At 32.7% G+C, this 20341-nt stretch overlaps 3 protein-coding genes and 1 pseudogene across 3 annotated transcripts; all 4 read left to right on the top strand.

The window, feature by feature from the left end:
* The first annotated feature begins 282 nt into the window (after nucleotides 1-282).
* Nucleotides 283-2525, top strand: LOC125822056 (protein DETOXIFICATION 2-like). The gene is made up of 7 exons (XM_049501430.1): nucleotides 283-555; nucleotides 838-1382; nucleotides 1474-1560; nucleotides 1652-1708; nucleotides 1812-2050; nucleotides 2164-2369; nucleotides 2451-2525. The coding sequence occupies exons 1-7, from the start codon at nucleotides 301-303 to the stop codon at nucleotides 2523-2525; spliced, it is 1464 nt and encodes a 487-aa protein (XP_049357387.1). The 5' UTR covers nucleotides 283-300.
* A 703-nt stretch (nucleotides 2526-3228) lies between these two features.
* On the top strand, nucleotides 3229-5606 carry LOC125822375 (protein DETOXIFICATION 14-like; annotated as a pseudogene).
* Nucleotides 5607-7406: 1800 nt separating this feature from the next.
* LOC125822314 (protein DETOXIFICATION 14-like) lies at nucleotides 7407-9442 on the top strand. The gene is made up of 7 exons (XM_049501710.1): nucleotides 7407-7684; nucleotides 7797-8341; nucleotides 8428-8514; nucleotides 8591-8647; nucleotides 8733-8971; nucleotides 9063-9268; nucleotides 9377-9442. The coding sequence occupies exons 1-7, from the start codon at nucleotides 7445-7447 to the stop codon at nucleotides 9416-9418; spliced, it is 1416 nt and encodes a 471-aa protein (XP_049357667.1). The 5' UTR covers nucleotides 7407-7444; the 3' UTR covers nucleotides 9419-9442.
* A 1226-nt stretch (nucleotides 9443-10668) lies between these two features.
* Nucleotides 10669-13433, top strand: LOC125822336 (protein DETOXIFICATION 14-like). The gene is made up of 7 exons (XM_049501729.1): nucleotides 10669-11012; nucleotides 11525-12069; nucleotides 12167-12253; nucleotides 12338-12394; nucleotides 12496-12734; nucleotides 12936-13141; nucleotides 13236-13433. The coding sequence occupies exons 1-7, from the start codon at nucleotides 10785-10787 to the stop codon at nucleotides 13320-13322; spliced, it is 1449 nt and encodes a 482-aa protein (XP_049357686.1). The 5' UTR covers nucleotides 10669-10784; the 3' UTR covers nucleotides 13323-13433.
* The last annotated feature ends 6908 nt before the right edge of the window (nucleotides 13434-20341 follow it).

Raw genomic sequence — 20341 nt, 5'->3', positions numbered from 1 at the left:
GTTGCCGCTACACAGACACCACACTAAACTACGTGATTTGGAAATCATACTGAAAGGTTTGTTTAAGCGTGATTGAATCATCAAATAGCAGACTTTGGATTAAATAACCTTATGTGTATTGAAGCATTAATTGATGGCATAACTAATAACATTATATTATTAATTGTACGATATAATTTTAAACAAATGAAAGGAAATATATATAGATGTGACACCTGTTACGAAGAACTTATTAGTTGGTATCTACAGTCCAATTGAAAGCACAGCATATATTTGTAGGTATTTTTTACAAATTTAAACATGGCTGAATCCATGGAAGAGCAGTTGCTGGAAAATGAAGAGAATAGAAGATGGATAATATCAACGGAATGGGAAACTTATTCTCAAGAACTGAAGAAGTTGAGTTATATAGCAGCACCAATGGTGGCAGTTTCCGTATTGCAGTATCTATTGCAAGTTGTATCCATGATGATGGTTGGACATCTTGACCAGATTTCACTCTCAAGTGTTGCTATTGCTACTTCTATAACCAACGTTACCGGCTTCTCTCTTCTTGTAAGTCCTCTTTATCACTGTGATTGTTAAATCTAATTAGAGGTGGTAAATAGTCGAGTTGAGTCCAATTTAGAGGTTCAAAGCTAAAAAGATTCAGGATTTGAACTCTATGTGGGTTTAACTTGTACACATAAATCTGTACTCTATGTCGAAAGTACTAAGTTCAGATGAGCCCGGCTATCTGTGTCTCTAGTTCAGATCGGGTTGAATTAATAAATGAATCATGATTGTTAATAGGACAATGAACATTTTTAGTAAATTCTTTATGTAAATGTTAAACAGTCAGGACTGGTTGGTGGTTTGGAAACTCTGTCCGGGCAAGCATATGGTGCAAATCAATGGCAAAAAGTTGGTACTTATACTTACAGTGCAGTGATATCTCTACTTATTGTGTGCATCCCAATCAGTATCTCGTGGCTCTTCATGGACAAGCTGCTCATTTTAATGGGACAAGACCCTGTAATTTCAGTTGAAGCTTATAAGTTTTCTCTGTGGCTTACCCCTGCACTATTTGGAAGTGCAATTCTTAAGCCTCTATTCAGATATTTGCAGATTCAAAGTTTGATTCTTCCGATGCTCGTAACCGCCTTTCTGGTTCTATGTCTCCACATATCTCTGTCCTGGTTTTTCATATTTCAGTTGGGACTAGGAAAATCAGGTGCAGCTATAGCCTTTTGTTTTTCAATCTGGACTTTTGTAGCATTACTTGTGTTTTACATCAGTCGATCGAGTTCTTGTGAGAGGACTCGAACTTATCTGAATAAAGATGCCTTCCTTGCTGTCGGACAATTCTTTCGTTATGCAACTCCATCCGCTTTAATGGTTTGGTAAGAAGAACTTTTGTTGTTGTTAAGTAGTCTTATCACAATTTTTATTGATTTATCTTGATATGTTTTTGTGCAATGGAAATCATCATAGCCTTAAATGGTGGTCATTTGAGGTGCTCATTTTGCTATCTGGACTTTTACCAAATCCAAAACTTGAAACATCAGTACTATCAATATGGTATGTATGTATGCACCAGTTCATGATTAACTATTTTATGCTCAATTTGTGGTTTGTGTGTACTACTGATCCTCATATTTTGTTTGATCAGCTTAACCATTTCTTCATTGCACTTTGTTATACCATTTGGATTGGGAGTTGGTGCAAGGTTAGTTCAATACTCATGCTTTTTCTTAAAAACTTTAAAAACATCACATAAATTATGCATCCTTGATATGTCTTTAAGACTACAATTTCTGGCTCGAGTATAGCACGAGGGTGTCAAATGAATTGGGATCTGGTAATCCTCAGAAGGCTCTAGTGGCAGTTAGAGTTGCAATGTTTCTTGCAGTTGTAGAGACGGTCGTGGTGAGCACAGTAACATTCTTATGCCGCAGAGTTTTGGGTAAAGCCTATAGCAATGATGAACAAGTGGTGGATTATGTTGCTGCAATTGCCCCTTTTCTGTGTCTATCATTCATCACAGATAGCTTACAAGCAGTTATCTCTGGCAAGTCTTCTAACTAGCTACTATATCTTTCGATGATCCTTAAGTAGTTGTTTGGACAACTTTTATTTCAAGTTGAAATGATGATGTAGTGTAATTTTTTGGCCTGTAAACAGGAATAGCTAGGGGAAGTGGATGGCAGATTATTGGTGCATATGTGAATCTTGGAGCATTCTATCTAGTTGGAATCCCAGTTGCTTCTCTACTGTGCTTCCTTGTAAATCTGAAAGCAAAGGGCCTTTGGATTGGACTATTGGTTGGTTCTGCAATTCAAGCAACTAGTTTTTCCCTCATACTAGTTTTCAGTGATTGGCAAAAACAGGTTCACTTTTATTTGTTTCTCCTACTATTCATTTTTTGATCCTTTAACTCTACTCATGCATTGTTTCACTCATTGTTGCAGGCAATAAAGGCTAAGAAGAGGGTATCAGAAAAGAGATCATCAGAAGAGAATAATAAAAGGGGACTAATAAGATGAAATCGAGAGGCACGTTTGCTTATATTTAATGATAATTAGTTGGTTGAGTACACATTGGCAGTGATGAATGAATTTTTATATACTATATGGTGTAAGGCACGGAAAACTCTTCATAAAGAGCAGTAGACTGAGTTCATTAATATAATGGATATGGTATTCACCAACGAATGTTATTTAATGACGAGTATGGTTTTTCTTAATGAATAATTTAGTTGAGTGATTTTATTGAAACAAAGGCGTATTGATACAAAACAAAGTTGAATGACTTTACTAGATAAATTCTCCAAGTTGAGTGAGTGACTTTTGGAGATATCAATCGGACAGTGATGAATGAATTTCCGTATACATAGTAGATGAAAATAATGTATTTGCAACAACTATTTATCCTTGTTATGGATGAAGGTTTCTTCAAATTTATGATGTTAGTCTCTCATGTGTTTTGTGGAGTTCCTTGTTATGTGATCTGTTGAATTATTATTTCAGAGATTTACTATTTGAAATAAATTATAATTTCTTTCCTATGTTGCCGGCCCGCTACACAGATACGACACTAAACATCGTGATTTGGAGACCATCTTAAAAGATTTGTTTAAGCGTGATTGAATCATCTGGATTAAATAAACCTTATGTATCTGGAGCATTAATTGATGGCATAACTAATAGCATTATATTATTATTAATTGTATAATTCAATTTTAAACAAATGAAAGGGACTATAGATACGAAGACCTTATAAGTCGGTATTTACAGTCCAATTGAAATCACAGCATACATTTGTTGCTATTGTTTTCAAATTTAAACATGGCTGAATCCATGGAAGAGCAGTTGCTGGAAAATGGAGAGAACAGAAAATGGATAATAACGGAAACTTATTGTGAAGAACTAAAGAAGTTGAGTTATATAGCAGCACCAATGGTGGCAGTTTCTGTATTGCAGTATCTATTGCAAGTTGTATCAATGATGATGGTTGGACATCTAGACCAGATATCACTGCCAAGTGTTTCTATTGCTACTTCTATAACCAACGTTACCGGCTTCTCTCTTCTTGTAAATTCTCTTTGTCATTGTGATTGTTAAATCTAATTAGAGGTGGTAAATAGGCAAGTTGAGTCCAATTTGGAGGTTCAAAGCTAAAAAGATACAGGATTTGAACTTTATGTGGGTTCAACTTGTACACATAAATCTCTACTCTGTGTCGAAAGTACTAGGTTCAGATGAGCCCGGTGCTATAAGGCTATCTGTGTCTCTAGCTAGTTCTAATCGGGTTGAATTAATAAATGAATCATGATTGTTAATAGGACAATGAACATTTTTAGTAAATTCTTTATGTAAATGTGAAACAGTCAGGGCTGGTTGGTGGTTTGGAAACTCTGTCCGGGCAAGCATATGGTGCAAATCAATGGCAAAAAGTCGGTACTTATACTTACAGTGCAGTGATATCTCTGATTATTGTGTGCATCCCAATCAGTATCTTGTGGCTCTTCATGGACAAGCTGCTCATTTTAATGGGACAAGACCCTGTAATTTCAGTTGAAGCTTATAAGTTTTCTCTGTGGCTTACCCCTGCACTCTTTGGAAGTGCAATTCTTAGGCCCCTACTCAGATATTTGCTGATTCAAAGTTTGATTCTTCCAATGCTCGCAAGCGCCTTTCTGTCTCTATGTCTCCACATATCACTATCCTGGTTTTTCATATTTCATTTGAGACTAGGAAAATCAGGTGCAGCTATAGCCTTTTGTTTTTCAATCTGGACTTTTGTAGCATTACTTGTGGTTTACATCAGTCGATCAAATTCTTGTGAGAGGTCTCGAACTCCTCTGAACAGAGATGCCTTCCTTGCTATCGGAAAATTCTTTCGTTATGCAATTCCATCCGCTTTAATGGTTTGGTAAGAAGTCCTGCTTTTGTTATTGAAGAATCTTAAGTAGTTTTTATCACAATTTTGATTCATTTATCTTCATCTGTTTTTGTTCATCACAGCCTTAAATGGTGGTCACTTGAGGTGCTTACTTTGCTATCTGGCCTGTTACCAAATCCAAAACTTGAAACATCAGTACTATCAATATGGTATGCATGCACCAGTTCACGATAACCTATTTTATGCTCAATTCATCCGTTGTGTATAGTACCGATCCCTCATATTTTTGCTGATCAGCTTAACGATTTCTGCATTGCATTTTGCTCTTCCTTATGGATTAGGAACTGGTGTGAGGTTAGTTCAGTATGACTAAAATATGCGTACTTTCTTTGTCCTCATGACTAAAAAATTCTGGCTTAATTACAGCACGAGGGTATCTAATGAACTGGGATCTGGTAATCCTCAGAAGGCTCTCGTGGCAGTTAGAGTTGCAATGTTTCTTGCAGTTTCAGAGACAGTAGTGGCGAGCATAGTAATATTCTTATGCCGCGGAGTTTTGGGTAAAGCCTATAGCAATGATGAACAAGTGGTGGATTATGTTGCTGCAATTACTCCTTTTCTGTGTCTAACAATCATCACAGATAGTTTACAAGCAATCATTTGTGGCAAGTCTCCTAACTAGCTATATATATATATATCTTTCGATGATTGTTAAGTAGGCGTTTAAACAATATTTAGATGAAATTTGAAAAGAAGTGTATGTTGGAAATAAACAGGAGTAGCTAGGGGAAGTGGATGGCAGATAATTGGTGCATATGTGAATCTTGGAGCATTCTATCTAGTTGGAATCCCAGTTGCTTCTCTACTGTGTTTCCTTGTAAATCTGAAAGCAAAGGGTCTTTGGATTGGACAATTGGCTGGTTCTGCAATACAAGCAATTAGTCTTTCCCTCATACTAGTTTTCACTGATTGGCAAAAACAGGTTCAATTTTATTTGTTAACTGATATTCATTTTTTTGTTGTATTGTTTCACTCTAAGTTGCTTGAACTCTCCAAAATGTTGCCGCACCCGTGTAGGATTCTCAAAAAATATCCTACTTTTGAAGGATCGAACACGTTCTTAATGACATTCTTGAAGAATACAAGCAACATAGGTTTCACTCACTGTGATGGAACTTTTGCAGGCAATAAAGGCTAAGAAGAGGATATCAGAAAGGAGATAATCACACATTGCCTCAAAAATGATCTTTACTAAAAATATAGTTATTTGTTTTTTCGAGGATTAGATTATCTTCAGTTGTGGTTGACAACAAGTTTAGGTTCTATTTATTGCTATTGGCAACAGTTTTTTTTTTAACCTATAGTTTATATTATCTTGAATTCAGAAGATAATTAATGTATGAGGGTGCATCTACAAATGGTATATAATTAGTCTTTGGATCTGTTTTAAAGGTTGACTACTACTTAGTATGGGCAGAATTTATTTATTTATTTTATCAGTAAATAAAGTGTGTCCCACTAAGTAGTCGATAAGTATGGACAGAGTTTATGACACAACAACGAGGCATGTATTTCTTTAAATATATAATTAGTTCATTGTTTGTTACACATATAAATTTCATTTTTGATTCCTAATTTGAATCGATTTTTGTTTTCTAGGTATGTATAAATTAAAAGGCGTATTGTTTGAATCATATCACAAAAATAGGTATGACACATGATTTTTTTTTATGAGCAACATATGAATGGGCTAACCTCCCACGTAATTAGGTGATTTTGTTTTTATAATTTTAAAAAAATAAAAATACATAAGGCATGTGTTATGCAACGTCGAAATTATCTTCTAAGTGAACGTTCTCTAAGAAGTGAAGATTCAAACTGGTAATGCTCAATTATGTGATTTGTACTTGGTTTTTATTTCCTTTTTTCGGCTGTAAAATATTTTTCCTGAGCCAATTTCGAGTCTGTCAAGTTTGATTAAAAAGACAATCAGATTTCTAAGCACATTACTTAAGTTGAAATTTATAGCTAAGTTAAATCAAATGGAACTTAGTGTAGTCCGAGAACAGCTTCAATATAAAGTAGTCGTGGCGATACAAATGAAAATTTGTTCGAAAAATAGAATGACTTGATGAGAGAAAGTTGTTCGAATGATAAGCACTCCTCAGTGCAGTAGACAAATTCAATTTTGATAAATGAAGCAAAAATCAACATGTTTGACGGATAAATCCAAAACTTTGGCTAAAGAAACGTGATTGGTGAACATCAATATGTTTGGCTCCACCTAAAATGGCTTTCATACTTTGATAACGACACAAATAACGTTTTTTTAATTGTTTAAAGGTTCATTGTCAAGAAAAACAGGGTGCTGGTCAAAGTTCCAAGGAGTGGACCACAATTCCACTTTTTAAGGAGGTGAATTACAAAATGATAACTAGCTCACTGGCAGTAAACAAAGTTTTCTTCACTTTTTTTTTTTTGACATGCAATTTGGATTATATCATCTTCTCATTAAGAAGAATGACATAGTAATGTTCCATAAAAATAATTAGTCCAACTTTGGGGTCTGCGTTTGAACGCAAAAACAGGTACAACAAGGACATAAAAAAAGTTGAAAAAGGAGACTCTAGTAGTAGCAATGTCTGAAAATCATACAAAATACCGTAACTCATTCTTACACATCACTAATGTTGTAAGGTCTGATTGCTTATATACCCAATATTTATCTTGTGTTTTGTCATTCTGGAACTTCTTATCCGAATTTGGGGTGTTATAGAAGAGCACATAGAGAAAATTCTCTAGTATTACATTCTGTTAGCTACTCATTAATTCAGCTAATTAACGAGCCGACTCTAATTTTTTGTATAGCTAAGATAGAGCTAATTTAGTGTATAACTAATTTTAACTAACTGATGACATGGAAATAGTCCATAAATATCTCGATAAAATCCTATTAAAAATGGCTATAAAGATAAAGAAAGAGAAAACATTTATGACAAACCAAACAAGCATATTATTATAAGAGTCTTCGTCTGTTGAAGTGAAAACAAGTAGAACTATAATGGAAGAGGAGTTGCCACAAAGCTTAAAATTAGAAAAGAAATGGCAGATAAGTTGGGATGCTTTATCTCAAGAACTAAAGAAAACGAGTCGAATCGTTGCTCCAATGGTAGCAGTCACAGTGTTTCAGTACCTCTTGCAAGTTGTATCGATCATAATGGTTGGACATCTTGGACAATTAACCCTTTCTAGTGTAGCCATTGCAACTTCTCTTACTAACATCACCGGTTTCAGCCTACTTGTAAGTACATTTTAGTTCAGAGATGAATTCAAAATTTAGAGTTAATTAGTTGATTCAGAATGAGCGTAATTTTATTATACACATTTTAATTTATGCATAATATATGTAACAGTCAGGGCTAGTTGGTGGTTTGGAGACACTATGTGGACAAGCTTATGGAGCTAAGCAATACCACAAACTCAGTACATATACGTATACTGCTATAATCTCTCTGTTTCTTGTATGCTTACCGATATGTGTGTTGTGGTTCTTCATGGACAAATTGCTTATATTGATTGGACAAGATCATGAAATCTCAATTGAAGCACGGAAGTATGCAATATGGGCAATCCCTGCTTTGTTTGGTGGTGCAATTTCTAAACCATTAGTTAGATACTTGCAGACACAGAGCTTGATTCTACCTATGCTTCTATCTTCGTTGGCTGTTTTATGCTTACACTTGCCGATAAGTTGGGGTTTCATATTTAAATTGGAGCTAGGAAACATTGGAGCTGCTATTGCCTTCAGTGTATCCACTTGGTTATATGTACTATTTCTTGCATTACATGTCAGTTTTTCTACCTCTTGTGAGAAGACTCGAACGCCTTTCTCCATGGATGTCTTCTTAGGTATCAAAGACTTCTTCCGTCTAGCTGTCCCTTCTGCTGTCATGGTTTGGTAAATATTCGTCATCGTGATGAATTATTTATTTGTTCGTCATGTCAATGACTTTTTTTTTTTCAATTTGGTTACTTTTGTTGTAGCCTCAAATGGTGGTCACTTGAAGTGCTTACTCTGCTATCAGGCCTTTTACCAAATCCAACACTTGAGGCATCAGTGTTGTCAATATGGTACCTATTCATATTGGTGAATCTATGAGAATTTCGATATAAAAATGCTTCTGATACCTCATTTGTTTACGCGCAGCTTAACAGTTTCCACTTTACACTTCACTATACCATATGGCTTTGGAGCAGCAGCAAGGTTTGACTCAATCAGTGAAAACTCATACTATATTATCTTCATTTTCTCTTGTGTGTATTGTCTTATGTTCATTTTTGCTTTAAAGTACTCGTGTTTCGAATGAATTGGGAGCTGGGAATCCTCAACGAGCTCGAATGGCAGTTCAGGTAGTAATGATTCTTGCAGTAATTGAGACAGTAGTGTTAAGCACAAGTATGTTCGGAAGCAGACATATATTAGGAAGAACATTTAGCAATGAAAAGCAAGTTGTGGATTATATTGCTTCAATGACTCCTCTTCTATGTCTGTCTATTATCACAGACAGCTTACAAGCCGTCATATCTGGTTAGTTTCTAGTGTTTGGTAAGTAAGTAAACGTTACATTTTTCTACGAAATTTTTTGGACTAAGATTGTTTTTTGTAACAAAAAAATCAGGTATAGCTAGGGGAAGTGGATGGCAACATATAGGGGCATACATAAATTTAGGGGCATTTTATTTGATAGCAATTCCTTTAGCAGTGGTGTTAGGATTCACTCTACATATGAAAGCAAAGGGTCTTTGGATTGGAATAGTGGTTGGTTCTACTATACAATCCATCATTCTATCTATTGTTACATGTTTTACAGACTGGGAAAAACAGGTTACTTTCTTTTTAATTTTTTAATTTTTTAATTTTTTTCGAGATTTTTATTGTTTGATCTCTTTCTATATAACTAGTAATTGAAATTTTTGAGAATGAACAATGCAGGCAAAGAAGGCAAGAGAAAGGATACACGAAGGAACAAGATAATAAGAAGACCAACAATAACAAAGTTGCGTCATATCATGTCTTATCACCTCCTCATTGGTGCGTCTATGCATCTCTTATTCACATGTCCAAACCATTGTAATGTGTAATTTGGTTTCTTGTTGCTATAAAATATTCCATACTGTACTTGTACTAGTTTTATACAGAAATATGGTCACGTGGATATTTCTAATAAACATAGCCATTGCATGTTCCGAGGACCGAAGATTTAAATATTATGAATTTGAATTCGGATTCTACACAATGAATTTAAATATGATTAATTCTAAATTCGAACTGAATTGTTTATAGTTAGTCAGAAAAATTATAGTAACAGATTTATATGGTACGAATCGAAGTAAATGAATTCAAATGAATTTATAATGTAAGCTCCCCAACCCCACCTTCGCAATGTGCTTGATCACTTTTGATAGAAACGTGTGTGACTAGACAAATAAGCGAGTCGAGTCGAATATAAGTCGAACGAAAATGAGTTAAATAAAGATTCGACTCGACTCACATTTTAAATGAATAAAAATGAGTTACTCAATGGATAATATGAGTAAATATAGATATCCATATTATAATAGATATCTTGTTAAAAGCTTTAAAAACAAAAAAAAATAAAGTTTTTTTTATCACTCCACAACCTACCAGCCCCTGCCTCCTATCCCAAAAAAATGTAAGAAAAAAAATAGTTTGTTTTTTAATTTAAAAAAATCATTTTTAAAAAAAAATGTTTTATCACCCAACCCCCCTACTAGCCCCCTTCCCCCCTCCTAGCATCCCCAACGCCCCCCCCCCCCCCCCCTTCCAAAAATAAAATGTAAAAAAAATTAATTTTTTTTACCACCCCGCCCCCTACCCCACGTCCCCCCATCCCAAAAAAATATTTAAAAAAATTAATTTTTTCAATTAAAATAAATAAATTAAAAAGTCTATTTTACCACCACCATCCCCCCCCCCCCCACTAGCCCCCACACCCCATCCCAAAAAAAAAGAAAAAAAAATCTATAAAAAAAATTTATTAAAAAAAATTACCACGCCACCCTCTACCAACCCCCCACATTAAATTTCTTTAAAGAAAAAAAATTAAAAAACTTTTTTTACCATCCTACTCCTTACCACTAAAAAGATAGTGTATTGTAAAATGAAAAAACGAAGGAATAATATTTGTTTGATACATTGATTAATATAATCCAGATTTTGTGTGCGCCTAATCAGATTTGCAGGAGAGATATATTGTACTAATACTAAGAAAGAGAGCTCCCCAGTCTCTCCTGAGGCAAAAGAAAAGAAGATGATGATAATATAGTAAATCTACTCTTGAATGATTATACAAATCAGATTTAGTTAAGCTCGTAAATAAATGGAAGAAGCATTGTTAGGGGAAAGTTTGAGGGGACGAAGATGGGATGTGTTTGTGGAAGAGTTGAAGAAAGTGAGCTATATAGCAATACCCATGGTGGTGGTTACTGTATCACAGCACCTTTTGAGGGTTGTGTCTATGATGATGATTGGCCATCTCAGTGAACTCTCCCTTTCTGGGGCTGCTATTGCTACCTCTCTTACCAATGTTACTGGCTTCAGTCTACTTGTAAACTTCCTTTCCTCCCTTCCTCTGCTTTTCAATTTCATTTGCTTTTTATAACTCAAATCTTAACTTTCGCTACTCAAATGTAAGTATGCTAGGTGGTTGATGAATTGCCACGTCCGATTTAGTACTAAGTTTGCAGGTTAGCTGATTAATATATGTGTCTCAGTAATTGATTATGGAATGGAGTTTTGGATTTAATCGAGTTTGTTTCAAATATGAAATTTTTTCCATGAGATCAAATAGCATTTTGAGTTTTCTTTAGCTCAATCTAAGTGAGGTAGCTATAAAATTGTGATGTTACAGTGTGTTGCTTGCTTTTAGGCCAGGCCAGGGGCAGGAAAAGGTTAGCTAGAATACTGCATGAAAGTTTAGCCATAAATAATTTATAGCTCTTGATAGAATAGCATGTGAGATTGATTAAACTCATCAAAGATAAGAACAGATCAAGGTAGCTAAATGTTTGCTATCTCATCTTTCGTAACTGTTTATAAGGTTTGGATTCTGGAATGCAGTTTGGAATGTCTAGTGCTTTAGAGACTCTCTGTGGACAAGCTTATGGAGCTGAAGAGTACCGGAAGCTAGGAATCTACACGAATGGGGCAATTATATCTCTCCTTGTGGTTTGCATACCGATATCTGTTCTGTGGCTTTTTGTGGACAAATTTCTTATACTCATAGGTCAAGACCCTCTTATTTCCAAAGAAGCAGGCAAATATTCAAGTTGGCTCATTGCTACTTTATTTCCATATGCTATTCTACAAGCATTGATCCGGTACTTGCAGACTCAAAGCTTGATTCTTCCAATGCTTATGAGCTCAATTGCAGCTCTTTGCTTTCACGTGCCTCTCTGTTGGGCGCTTGTATTCAAGCTAAACTTGGGAAGCGGTGGAGCTGCAATTGCAATTGGATTATCTTATTCGTTCAATGTGCTCTTGCTTTGTTTATATGTCAAATACTCTTCCTCTTCTGAAAAGACTCGTCTTTGTTTCACGAAAGAAGTTTTTCCTAGCACAAAGGAATTCTTTCATTTGGCTATCCCTTCCGCTAGCATGGTTTGGTAAATGTTCTCCTCCTCCTTAAATCAACAAAACAATGCGTGTGGTTTTATACCTTTATTCTCTATTCTAATCAAAAGAACGTCGTGATGATCACAGTCTTGAATGGTGGACATCCGAGATAGTGATACTGCTGGCTGGTCTCTTGCCAAAACCTCAACTTGAAACGTCAGTGCTTTCAATATGGTAAAATTATAATATAGTCTTAGAATTGTCAGCATTCTATTAACGAATATATCACTACTGATATGTGCATGTTTTTCCTGACAGCCTCTTAGTTTCTTCGCTTCATTATTTCATACCATTTTCCATTGGTGCTGGTGTAAGGTTTGCTCAAATGCTCTCTGCTAACTTCTGTATCTTCATGCATATGTTACCTACCTCTGTGCTCAATTATGGCCTAAAAAGAACATCTTTTTCCTTTGTAGCACTAGAATTTCTAATGAACTAGGTGCTGGGAATCCTGAAGCAGCTAGAATGTCTGTCTTGTCAGTAACTGTACTCGGAATGGCAGAGGCCATAGTTGCAAGTATCGTTCTTCTTTGCTCCTGTCGCGTTCTGGGATATGCATTCAGTAATGAGAAGGAAGTAGTGTATTATCTCAGAGACATGACTCCACTTCTTTGTCTCTTTATTGCAACAGACTGCATTCAGGCTGTACTTTCTGGTAAGCTCCAATTCTTGTTAGTTATTCTTTACCTTATAAATTTAGTGCACAATGTGCAATTTCATTAACAGCTTCAGCCCTTTACAATGTTCGTGGCCTAAGCAATTTACATCATAATCGTTCTCTATCTCAACTTCTCATGATCATTGTATTTTACTTGCGCGAGGCCTTCCTTATAGTTACTCATGTCCTATACTATAGGCGTTGCAAGAGGAAGCGGATGGCAGCATTTGGGAGCCTATGTCAATCTTGGCTCATACTATCTGGTTGGGATCCCAGTAGCCATATTGTTGGGTTTCTATCTCCATTTAAAAGGGAAGGGACTCTGGATTGGACTAAATGCAGGCTCATTAGTACAATCTCTTCTGTTTTCCCTTATAACATGTCTCACGGATTGGCAAAAGCAGGTTATCACTCAACACAACTAATTAATTACTACTAATTGTTTTTTCAAGATATATAGCATCAGTAAATAACTTTAATTTCTTGTTTGCATTACAGGCATCAATTGCTAGGGAAAGAAATTTCATTCAAAAGAGTGTGCGCGCTTACTGGCCAACTGAAAACACCAAAATTTCTTATTCTTAGCTTGAATTCAAGAAGACAAATTATATAACGAGGGTTGATGAAGAGGTCCATTGGGATTCACAAAAAATATATATTTGAGAAAGTCTTTTTATATGATCTTGATCATCTCATATGAGCTAACTAATGTGCATTTCTTTAACTAGTTAGAATGTCTTTTTAATTCTCAAGGGTCGTTTGATTAATGGTGGTATTCGATAAAATAATCACGGAATTATTATATTATTCCACTAACAAAATGACTTAGGCTTAGCTCTCTTTGGTGTTAAAAGCAGCCAAAGGTAATTCAAAATACAGGAGAAGGAAAACAATCGATCTTTTTATAATTACCAATAGAAAACTAGTAGACAACAAGCTATATTAAGTTACATATATGACTAGACGAGTAGTTGCTAGCACCCTCCTCCAGCTCCAAATGCAATACTAGTATTAATTGAGTGTTGATTAGTAAGGTGGGGGTAAACGGCTCAACGGTGGAGATGGACGATAAGGAGGATCATAATTATACGGTGGAGGAGAAGGACGAGGTGGTGGCCCTAGAGGTGGTGCAGGGGACGGAGGCCGAGGAGCATATTCATTGACAAGTACAACTACTGGAGGAGGAAAAGGTGGTGGTGCGGTATATAGACCTGGAGGTGGTGGTGGTGCCAAATTATGGGTGGGGTGGGGTGGTGGACCTGGTGGTCTTGGTGGTGAATGTCTTCTATGGTATGCCATAATAGGAGAGGAGTATATAGTGATTTTTGTGTGTGTGTGTGTTTATTATTATGCAATGAAATAAAGCTAGTCCTTTAAATAGGAAAGAAACAAAAGAGATTTTTGTGGTGGTGTCATCATGGACTAGTAGTTTCAAAAAGGGTAAGTGAAAATTTAGGTAGTTGAGAGAGCTGAAACGTGTTTACAAAAAAGTCCAGCACTCCAACACAACTAAGAAAATTAGGTTTGTGATAAAGATGGTGGAGTACAAGTATAAGTATCCGTCCCAATTTACCTGATATTTTTTAAAAAATTAGTTAGTCTTAGAAAAAATAGCATTTGTATATAGTTAAACAAACATCTATAAATTATTTTAGTTCATAAACTTCTTTTTAAAAAAGATAATTAAAATTTATGTCAAATCAAAAACAACAACAAATAAATTAAAGCGGTGGATGATCTTTCTGGATGAGGACTTACGCCATCAAGTTCTTATTTTATGTGAATACACGCATTTGCTTTCTCATTCCTAATGTGAAAGGTTTTTTGTTAGACATAAATTTCTCACTTTCGAAAATTTTGTATCATCGTGACTCTTTTTTGTGTGTTTACATTTTCCCTTCTTTTTTTTTTTTGCCCAAAGCAAGTACGGTGGATTTACTCATATGTCTTTATTTTATTCCAATTTTAAAAACATTAATTACAAATACAATTTTTGAGAAATTAGCATTTTTGGTTAACTTTTAACTCGGATTTAATACTTGCTAATTTAATTTTCAGTTAGCTCATTAAATATTATACTGTGATATGAGATTTGTGATAATTTTCAAATTCTTAGATCGTGATCTAACTTTTTTTTTTTATCACTTTTTCAACTTCCTCAAAAAAAAAGGGAAAATTGTATATAATAGCAAAATATTAATTCAAATTAAATGCTATAAATATATTTTGATTTAATTGTACCCTATAGCAAACTATTGCTATTTTCGCCACTCTCCCCGGTGGAATCTCGCTCGCCACTCTCGTTTGGTGGCAGTCTCGCTCGCCTCTCTCGCTTTTATACAAACACAAATGTATAAAATGTGTTTGTGTTTGTATAAAGCGAGAGTAAATTGTATATATACATATATTTTCATTCCCCTCTCCCAGATCTCGCTCGCCACTCTCTCAAATCTCGCTCGCCTCTCTCGCTTATACAAACAGAAACGAAATGTATAAATTGTGTTTCTGTTTGTATAAAGCGAGAGAAAATTGAATATACACATGCAAATACATATATCTTCGTCTTATACACTTATAATTATACAATGCAAATATTTCTCTGCCCAGTTTTCTTTTGCCTTTCTCTCTTTCTCGTTTTATACATACACAGATTATACAATTGATCTTTTGTATACAACTACTTTCTTTTGTATATGTATAGCGAATTGTATAACTGTCTTTTTTGTATATGTATAGCGAATTATACAACTGTTTTTTTTTTTGTATATGTATAGCGAATTATACATATATATGTTTGCTATGGAGCACAATTATGCAAATTTTGCTATAGCATACAAATTTGAATTAGGTTGTGGTTTAAAGTTACATCAACTACAAGAGAAATAAGCTGAGTTATTAATTCAAAAAGGAAAATTAGTGAAAATTTCAGTGGGTACTTTGAAATTTGAATACATGATTGGGCCTTTGCTGAGGCCCGGTGCAGTACTAAAATGGGCCAGCTTCCATGAGAGCCCGTAATAGTACTTACATAGGCTCTACTCTCTAGCACTTGAAGATGTATTTATTCCAAGTAAAAATCACCCCATATACACATTTAAGAGTCAATATTATAGGTTTTAAATCTACTTTTAAAAAATTCTTGCTTATAACAGTTTAATTACAGGTTATAACATATCACTAATTATTTATAAATTAATTAAATTTTACTTTATTAAATAAGTTATTTTTTATAATTTTATATTATTATTAAATTATTTAAATAAAGAATACCCCATAATTATCTTTTACACAATTATAGGGATTTACATTGATTATAGTTCCTTTTTTACAGCTACAAGTCACACCCCACCCCACGTCAATTCCATGTTAAAAAAAAAACAGAAATTCATCTTTCATCTATTTCATCCGTACACCATTGAAGTCAATTTTTCAACATCTAAAAACTGATTAGGAGAAATATATTCTCCATACAATCAAAACAAAAGGGCAGATCTCTAAGTTGTAATTTTCAATAATTTTAGTATTTTGGAGAAATTTCGTTTCATAATTGTATTGCAAGAAAGTTTATTTTACCATTATCATGGAGGTGAATCAGAGGTGTTTTGGGGTTGATCCTTTCTGGGTTTTGCTGATTTGAGTTCTTACTACGTGGGGAATGGTCAAAAATTGAATCTTTATTGATTTTGCTAATGTTTTTGGGAGATTTATGGCCATGTGTAGTGTAGATTGGAGTTTATTATAGGAGGTAAAGATGTTCTTGAAACCTTATGTTGTTTGGACTCTTGGAAAGTATTGTTGACTGTGTGTTGTGTCCTCCAAAAGTTAATTGTGTTTTTTACTACATGGGATATGGTTAAATCAATTTAGTAGATTTTTTTGTTAAAATTGTTATATTATGCATATTATTGGTATGAAAGCTGACTTAATATACGATTTATGAATATGGTATGAATTTTGTCTAATGTTGGCATGAATTGGTATAAAATTTGGTATAAAAATGGTATGATGTATTACTTATATTTGGTGTGAAACTTGTTTAAATCTGGTATGAAGTTGGTACACAGTTTAGAGGAAATCTATTTTTTTTTCAAATTATTCTCATTCTGTCTACTAAACTGGCATGAAACATGAATAATATTGGTATGAAAGCTGACTTAATATACGATTTATGAATATGGTATGAAATGTGTTTTAACATTGGTATGAAATTGATTTATTGTTGGTATGAAAACTGACTTAAATTGTGTATTATTTTTATCAGAAAATGGTGTGATATCAATGGTCCAATTATGTGAATTGATTGTAGTTTGTTAAATCATCCAAAAAAAATTTGTATAAACTATGACTAATGTTGGTATGAAATTGGTATTTTCTTATAATGCCTATTTTTTATAATAAGAAGTTTCCTTTTCAATTTCTCCAACTACGTTGATGGCAATGCGGAAAAACAAAGAATGATGATGGCGCGATCAGTAAGAGTGAAGTAACTGGGACTGTTGCTAGCAAATTTGATGGATCCCGCATAGCAAAAGAACATGCTCCAGATACCAACAATTATCCTACACCAAGACTACGGAGATCAAATTTGAGATAGTTGATTGCAGCTTAGACTCTTTAGTATTTCATGTCTTTTTAACTTTTGAACGATATATATTTGTTTTTGATACAGTTTTAAGTATTGAATGATATAGAATATGCATTGTTTTCTTCAAGTCAATTATCAACTACATATGAATTACAGATTGACTCTCATAATTTCAGGATACTAGTTATATACAGACTGCATATCAATTGGATACAAATTTTTAAATATCAGTTATATATAAACTACATAACAATTGGATACATAACAGTATAGTTTTGCTATTTAATTGGAGATCAAAATGAACACCATATAATTGGTATCCAAACTATATATAGTTAACATCCAATTATTCATACCAACATTTATTCAACCTGAAAGATCCCATCTACCACCATATTTAATTAATATAGATAAGCAGTCGTCCATCACAACAAAATCAAGATTTTTCAAACAAAAAAAAAACTTGATTTACTCGTCAGTGACAACAATTCTGGAAAAAAAAAACTAAGAGAGAGTAACGTAGAAGAAAATGGATAAAATCAGACTTTTTAATTAATTTTAACAGATTAGAGTGAATTAAGGAAACTAAATATTCCTAATTAGTTTGAATCTCCTAAATTTATGCTAATTAATAATTATCATCAATCAATTCAAATTTTATTTACGTAGTTGTCCATCACAAAAAAAAAAATCAATTTGTCGCCAGTGACAATTTCAGGAAGAAAATCGAAGAGAGAGAAACGTGAAAGAAAAATGGATAAAATCATATTTTAAAATTAATTTTAACAAATTGGAGTGAATTAAGGAAACTGAATATTCTTAATTAGTTTGAAATTCCTTAATTCATGCTAATTAATAATTATCTTAAATTAATTCAACTTTAATTGCCACCCCTATTTCCGTTTTTTTCATTTTTTCCTTCAGAAACGTTTTATTTTAATTTTTTTTTATCTTTTTATTCTTTTCAAATCAAATGTTTTTAATTATTAAAAATAACTTTTTTTTTAATAATCTGTTACAACCTGAAATTTTTAATGTTATGACTTGAAAGTCTAAATCTACTGCTATAACTCGAAAATATTAATATAATATATGTCATATTAGAAATTTTCACTTATTCTAATTAATTAAATTTTTTTGGCAGATATTAGAAAAGATTAGAATAATTTTTTTAAAAAAAAATATCAGACTTCATGTCTAAAATTTTCATCAAAAGAAATTCTATTTAGTTCAATGTGGCTTCCTTAATTAAAAAATAGTCTTCATGTCTGTGACTTGTGAGTGTGATCTTCATTTGTTAGAAAATCTGCATATTGATTCACCTTTCTACAGATACTAGATTCTTAAGGCCCGTGATACGGACCTAATATAATCGATTATTAATCGTTATTTGACAAATATTAAAAGATATTTCTATAGCATTCTGATCAACATTAATTATTATTGATCCTGGTTAAAAAAATTAGTATTAAAAAAAATCAAAAAATAGCCATCAAAGAATATAGCGCATCACTGCATTGAATGGTGTTTTTCCTTTCCTAATTAAATATCTTAATTTTGAGTTTTTGATATGAAAAAAATTCTTAATAGGGAGCACTATATCCGAATGGGTCCTATTTAAGAGCACATTAGAATTAATCGAACTCCAATATGATATCGAATACTAAATAAAAAATATTAAAATTAAATTAACCCAAAAATATTTTAAAGTATAATTGATATTAACGATGGTAGATTCATTTTTTAGTTGTAAAACTCTCAAGTCTTATATTTAATTAATTTATTTATTACTATAAGACACAAATTTATTAAGATTCAGAGTTAATTTGTCTATTAGATTGAATTATATCTTATATAAAAATCATGATCATTATGTATTATCATCTTGAAATCTATCCTATTCATTTCAATTAATTTGTCATATATTTTTTTTAATCTGTTAAAAAATAATGTCCCTTTTCTTTTCTTAGTTTCAACTCTACATAACATATTTAAGATCACAAGATCAAAAGGCATTTACTATATTTAACATATTTTAAATTCAAAATCAGAAGGTTCAAAAATCTTCCTTAATTTCTTAAATTTCATGCCAATTCAATATAGAACAAACACATTGAAACAGAGAGATTAAGATTTTTATTTATCACTCATACATAAAAATTAGAACTAAGAAGCATGTTTCACTATCACATGAAGTTATATATATGCATAATTTATCTTAATGAACATAATTTTTTTAGCATGATACAAATGTGTTTTTGGTTCTCTTTTTTCATGCACAATAACTTATAGGAATATGTATTTTTGTTATTTTTATTAGTTTAGTGAAAAAATTTCAAACAATCTCAAAACATAAATGCATTTTCTCTGTTTAAAAAAAATATTTAGAATTAAATGTTAAATTAACATGATATTTTGATACATAGATCATTAGATATCATATTGATTTCGTTGTCCAGATATTTTATCTTATTCCAAAATTTATACGTAATTTTTAAAATTACTATTACGCATTTGCTATTTTTGTCATCTCTTTCTAAATATTAATCTACTTAAATTTATTTTACTTCTCTAATTAATGTATTGATTTTTCATGTGTTCCGATTCTTAACTTCTTATTTCAAACAAAAGAATAGCAATATTAAGTAAAACAATCTACTATAATTAATTAAATATTATTTTGATTAATCTTAAAATTTAAAATATTCTATTATCAAAATATTCTTATCATTAATGTACGTAAATTGAACACTAAGAATACTTATTATTTCTCTTCAATATTTTTACAAAATTTTAAAACTATTTATTTAAAAATTTAGTGAGACTCTTAGTTTACTTTAATTTCATTTAATTTATCTATCCATTTTTTTTATTTTTTTATTTTTATGCTCCCTAATTAAAATATTTTTATTTTTTCATACATTTTAAATCATGTTTGTTTCTTTTTATATTTATTTTAGTGCAATAGGTAAAGGTGTTAATGTAATATAAATTGATTTAAAAAATGGGTCCCACCATT

This window comes from Solanum verrucosum, unplaced genomic scaffold, assembly GCF_900185275.1.
Source record: "Solanum verrucosum unplaced genomic scaffold, falcon-dt-bn FXZP01000103.1, whole genome shotgun sequence".
NCBI lineage: Eukaryota > Viridiplantae > Streptophyta > Magnoliopsida > Solanales > Solanaceae > Solanum > Solanum verrucosum.
Note: the sequence above shows the minus strand (reverse complement) of the source record. Positions and strands in the feature narration are given on the sequence as shown.